The following is a 6,000-nucleotide window of genomic DNA, read 5'->3' on the forward strand; positions in this document are numbered from 1 at the left end:
TTAACTGTATTGAAACACCCTGACTGCACTTTTTAATTCTAGAAATGAAGCCCATTCTTATGACAGGTTATACTCATATGTAACCATTTTCCCCATTTTTAGGTGCAGTCCATCGAGTCCAAGCTGGACTGCCTACTAGATATATATCAACAGGTCCTCCGGAAAGGCTCTGCCTCTGCCCTCACTTTGGCCTCATTCCAGATCCCACCTTTTGAATGTGAACAGACATCTGACTATCAAAGCCCTGTGGATAGCAAAGACCTGTCCAGTTCCGCACAGAACAGTGGCTGCTTATCCAGATCAGCTAGTGCCAACATCTCTCGAGGCCTGCAGTTCATTCTGACGCCAAATGAGTTCAGCGCTCAGACTTTCTATGCGCTTAGCCCTACTATGCACAGTCAAGCAACACAGGTGCCAATGAGTCAAAGTGATGGCTCTGCAGTGGCAGCCGCCAACAACATTGCAAACCAAATAAATGTGGCACCCAAGCCAGCAGCCCCAACAACTTTACAGATCCCGCCTCCTCTCCCAGCCATCAAGCATCTACCCAGGCCAGAAACCCTGCACCCAAACCCCGCAGGCTTACAAGAAAGCATTTCTGATGTCACCACCTGCCTTGTTGCCTCCAAGGAAAATGTTCAGGTTGCACAGTCAAATCTGACCAAGGACCGTTCTCTAAGGAAAAGCTTTGATATGGGAGGAGAAACTCTGTTATCTGTCCACCCCGTGGTGCCCAAGGACTTGGGCAAATCCCTGTCAGTGCAAAACCTGATCAGGTCAACGGAGGAACTGAATATACAGCTTTCTGGAAGTGAGTCAAGTGGCTCCAGAGGCAGCCAGGATTTTTACCCCAAATGGAGGGAATCCAAATTGTTTATAACTGATGAAGAGGTGGGTCCTGAAGAGACTGAGACAGACACGTTTGACGCTGTGCCGCAGCCTGCCAGGGAAACTGCTTTTGCGTCAGACTCTCTAAGGACTGGAAGGTCACGATCATCTCAGAGCATTTGTAAGGCAGGAGAAAGTACAGAAGCCCTCAGCTTGCCTCATGTCAAACTGAAATAAGTTCTTCATTTTCCTTCTAGCATAGCAGTTCCTTTAGCCAGACATATCATTGCATGAACTATTTCGAAAGCCCTTCTAAAAAGTTGAAATTGCAAGAATCAGGAAGAACACGAAAGAAAGTTTATAAGCCCGTTATCTTTTAATTGCATGAAAATGCATGTTAGGGATGGCTGAAATTCCAAGGTACATCAACATTAACCCACTCATTTAGTAATGTACCTTGCGTTAAAAATCCTGAGAAACCAAACACTGCTAATGCTTTGGGGTGTGTGACAATGTCAAGATTAGGTCATTTAGAAGATTTGACTCTGTGTTTTGAAATTATGGGAGTAAACAACTTCAAATTTCAGGCGTTTCTGCTTTGTGATTAAATACAAAATACATTTTCAAAATTAGGCCATAATGTAGATGTAAACACAATGGCTACCATCAACCGCTGCTAACAAGGTATCAAGGAAAGCAGAACTTGGGAATAATAATAGAAACGGCTGCTTATTTCAAGATATATTTACCAACCCATTCCTATCCAGTCATTTTATTATTAATGTAATTTGAATGTCAATCTGTGTGCTTTTGGTGATTTAACGCTGTGGCAAGCAATTTTGCACATCATTTTCATGTTGTTCTTTAGGACGAGAATGTTCTTCAGTTAGAAAGTGTGCAAATAATGAAATTCAGGGCCAGTGGGGCAAATAGACTATTTGATACATGTGGGTTCATGGGAAGGTATTCCTCGATGGCTAAATCACCTTTAGAAGTGGTCGACTTCTACACAAGCGAATACAATACGGATGAGTAGAAGGACCAGTGCGGCTGGGCTGATCTCTCTGCAATGGCGCCACCCCCGGCTTGCTGTAGTGTCAGAAACCATTCCCGCCGAATTGACAGGCAGGATCCTGGGGAATTAGACATTGGAGTGAGACTGAAACGGGAAAGGCTTGAAAAGAATCCAGACACAACACCAGGAAGTGGGTGAAGTTAATGAAAATAGCCTCACCCTCAGAGGGTAAAGAGAGGGAGAAAAACAAACCAAAATAGAAGAACTTGATCTTTTTAGAAAATGAATATTACTAGGGAATCTCAACTACCTAAACATCCCTTCGTCTTATATATAAACAGAGAATTTTGCAAGGTATTTATTTTTTAATACGCCCTGAATGTTTTTTGCTATTATGTAATACATTTTGCATATGGAAGGCTATAACTAAACTTCCTTTACTTTTTATACTGTAGCAAACATTTTCTATTCTCCCCCAAGAATGTTGCCCCAAATCTATAATTATTGGTTCCGTTTCTGGTATATACATTTACAGTTAGAAGCCAGGTACTCCTGGCTGGGTCTGCAAATCAAAACACTTAATCATATAGCCGCAGCAGCAAGGACCCAAGGGAAACAAAGTGAAAGATGCATTTACCAGAAAAGCAAGCCACGCTGACTGCTTGTTGGAAACCTCTCTAGCTGTCTCAGAACTTCAGCCAAGGTAATGGCATTAAAAAAAGCAAGGAGAAGCCAGAGAGCACTTCAGTTCAGTTAAACTCCAGCCACAGAAGGACTTATGAAAGGAAGAGTTTTTTTCCTTGGCAGATAATGCTCCTCCAAAAAACTTTCATCAGCCAGGAAGACAAAGCAGGGATAGCAACTGGCTGTCCAAAGGCAGGAGGAGGCCCTGAAATCCACCAGTCCTTCCCAACTGTCTCCCCCAACTGGCTTTCTCCACCCCTGACTCTCCTACTCTTCCTCTCCAATAACTTATCAATTCCCTGCCACTCTTTTGCTCCTGAACTTCACCAGGCCTTACCCAGTCTCCATCCCCAAGTAAGCGACTTCTCTGCTCTTCCTCAAATAGGCTTCTCAACCTTTTAAAACCCTTGCCCCTTTTGATAAGCACTGAAATTTTAAAAGCTTTTTCTTCTCAACCGACCTGGATTCTAGCATCCTCCCCTGGAGTGTATCATTCAGAATCTTCTTGGCTGCTGGAGACATACAGAAGTTAGGGTCTCAATTCTACACTCCAGTTAAAAAAGATTTTATCAAGCTTTTAAAGCAATTATTTTCATTTTTGAAGCACAGAATTTTAGTAAATTATTAAATGAAGTTTTTCACCTACTATGTCTCTCCTCAACCTGAAGTTGCGACACACTCTCCCAAAGAGGTTGGACACACACACGCGCGTACACACACACACACACACACACACCATTCCTCTGACCTAAAGCCAGACACCTGCCATGCACTCTGCAGGCTCTCTCCAAATATCAGTCGAGGAAGAGGAGGGAGGCAGCAACTTTCAGGTAGCACTGATTCCTGGACAAACTCTGTCCTGGGTCGAACCCCACTGGCAGCAGGAATTCTGAATGTATTGGGGACCCCTCCTTAGGCCTCTTTAGGCTTCAAACACAGTATTCATCCAGCATTGCTGAAGACTGAAGATTCAGAAACAAACCCTAAATGCATCACTGAGGTCTTAATCGTAGCAAAATGTGATAAACCATGATGTGAAAAACTTTTATACATTGAAGCCATGACCATTTTGTGTCTATCTTACTCTAGCACAAAAACTGTTGGATGTTAAAAGATAGTCGTGCTATATGCAAACTGTAGGGTTTTGTCTGTTGGGCTACTCTCGACGGAGTTGAGAGGGGTCTCCCATTTACACTTAGCAAAGTCCCATTGGTCCATGCCAAATGGTGTCTTGAAGCACAATTTAGCTGAGCACTGAGCAGTCACATGCTCAGAAGTTTGTCTGCCTTCTTCAATATGTAGGGTTGATGAAGCTAACACGCACTAGCAAACATCCCTTCTATGAGGTTGACTAAAAATATTGCTGTGTCTGGTCTAAATGTTTGCATTTTGTTCAACTAAATTAATATCTGTAGGTTGCAAGTTTTGTTTTAAGTAAGACACTTTATTGAGTTTTTAAGTCTTTATCTCCTGTTCAAAGGTGCCTTTCTCACCTCCCATTGACTCAGTGATTCTGAAAGTTCATAATTTGCAGGTGAAACAAGTCTAATAGGAGGAAATCAGGCACAAAGTGACTAATTCTCATGCCCATTTGCAAAGCAAAACTACAAGAAAGGATGAAATCTGAGCAACTAAATTAACGGATCACTTCATTCAACCAGACTGAGAAAATGTCATAAACATTAATGTATCTCCCCAGAAGCTGATATTTTTTGCCTTAAATGACATGGTTGTGTTTTTGTAAGAGAAACTTAATATAATTATGTGCATTTTAAGTGAGCAGTTCTAAAAGTCAAGTATGACAATACAGTCGTCTGTTCCTGAAAACAAATAAATCAGGAACATCATACCCATCTCAAGCTATCATTGAAATGTAATTCCCTTTGCTCTCTTTTACTGGGATCATTTGTTTTAAAGTAAAACATTAAAAATATGTCTATAAACAGTTAGCGTGACTGTTTTTATCTGGAACTAACCGGTTGGTTCTGAACTCACTGGGCCCAGTGAGCCAAATGGGGTGTGTACAGATTTTGGACTGAAATATAAAAGTTCCCTTTCTGCAATGTGAGTGAAGAAACCATTGGTAATTTGGGGAGGGGGAGATTTGCAAATGTTTTTGAGGGTGTATCATAAGAAAATTAGGGGCACCTGGGTGGCTCAGTCGATTGAGCATCTGACTCTTAGCTCAGTTCAGGTCTTGATCCTGAGATCATGAGTTCAAGCCCTATGTTGGGCTTAGCACTGGGTGTGAAGCCTACTTAAAAAAATAAAAATAAAAAATAAGAAAAATTAATTTGATATTGATCAAAATTCAGGTAAGCAGTGCTTGTGTATTAACTAGACACATGTCACATGTGCTTTGTATTAACTCTAATAAAAGGGTTTGCTAAACAAGTGACAGGAAATCACTGGGAGACCAGGCAGGTGCCCAAAGCTGCAGCCCCTGGCTACCCAGAATTACCATTTTTAGCATCTAGCCAGCAACACCATACCAAAGAAGGACTTGAAAGTGGGGGATGGGGGGCGCCTGGGTGGCGCAGTCGGTTAAGCGTCCGACTTCAGCCAGGTCACGATCTCGCGGTCCGTGAGTTCGAGCCCCGCGTCGGGCTCTGGGCTGATGGCTCAGAGCCTGGAGCCTGTTTCCGATTCTGTGTCTCCCTCTCTCTCTGCCCCTCCCCCGTTCATGCTCTGTCTCTCTCTGTCCCAAAAATAAATAAACGTTGAAAAAAAAATTAAAAAAAAAAAAAAAGAAAAAAAAAAGAAAGTGGGGGATGGGCATTGAGGAGGGCACTTGTTGGGATGAACATTGGGTGTTGTATGGAAACCAATTTGACAATAAATTATATTAAATAAATAAATAAATAAATAAATAAAATAGCCCATTCCTTCTATTCTCGTAGGAATTTTGCACTAAGTATCCATGATTAATTCCAGTGGAATTATTTTAAAGGAAGCTCTGAATGTTAGGACTCTGGACTACAAGGTAACAAAGCCCTAACAGAGCATTTGAGACAGGAGGAAGAAGGAAGAAGGAGTGTTATCCCGGAGAGCAAAGTGAGGGGACTTCCCACCACGGCTCTAATGAGACCAAACACGTCTATGCCTATTCTACTACCTTCTAGAGATGAGTGAAAATAAAACTGTGTACAGAACATGCCTGCTTGACTAACTTAAAAGTGTAAATCACTTCCAAACACGTTTGAACTTGTTTAGCACTACCTTTCACCCTCACCATTTAAAAGCAAAATTATACTTCCGACAAATACTGTATCTTAACCATAGATAAAAACAGGTTCCCAGGGACACCTGCATGGCTCATTCAGTGAAGGATCCAACTCTTGATTTCTGCTCAGGTCATGATATCACGGTTTGTGAGTTTGAGCCCCACACTGGGCTCTGCACTGGTAGTGCCCAACCTGCTTGGGATCTTGTCTCTCTCTCCCTCTCTCTTTGCCCCTCTCCTTCTCTCTCTC

The 6,000-nt window shown here is 42.2% G+C and overlaps 1 protein-coding gene across 4 annotated transcripts in view; it reads left to right on the forward strand.

The window, feature by feature from the left end:
- The window catches only part of KCNQ5 (potassium voltage-gated channel subfamily Q member 5), a 514,493-nt gene extending 510,017 nt beyond the window's left edge, over nt 1-4,476 (forward strand). For all 4 annotated transcript variants that reach the window (XM_045498758.1, XM_045498759.1, XM_045498760.1 and 1 more), the window contains one exon: nt 103-4,476. In XM_045498758.1, the coding sequence (XP_045354714.1) occupies nt 103-1,065 (963 nt within the window). In that variant the 3' untranslated portion in view covers nt 1,066-4,476. The remainder of the gene's footprint in view (nt 1-102) is intronic.
- The last annotated feature ends 1,524 nt before the right edge of the window (nt 4,477-6,000 follow it).

Source organism: Leopardus geoffroyi, chromosome B2, assembly GCF_018350155.1.
Source record: "Leopardus geoffroyi isolate Oge1 chromosome B2, O.geoffroyi_Oge1_pat1.0, whole genome shotgun sequence".
NCBI classification, from domain to species: Eukaryota; Metazoa; Chordata; class Mammalia; order Carnivora; family Felidae; genus Leopardus; species Leopardus geoffroyi.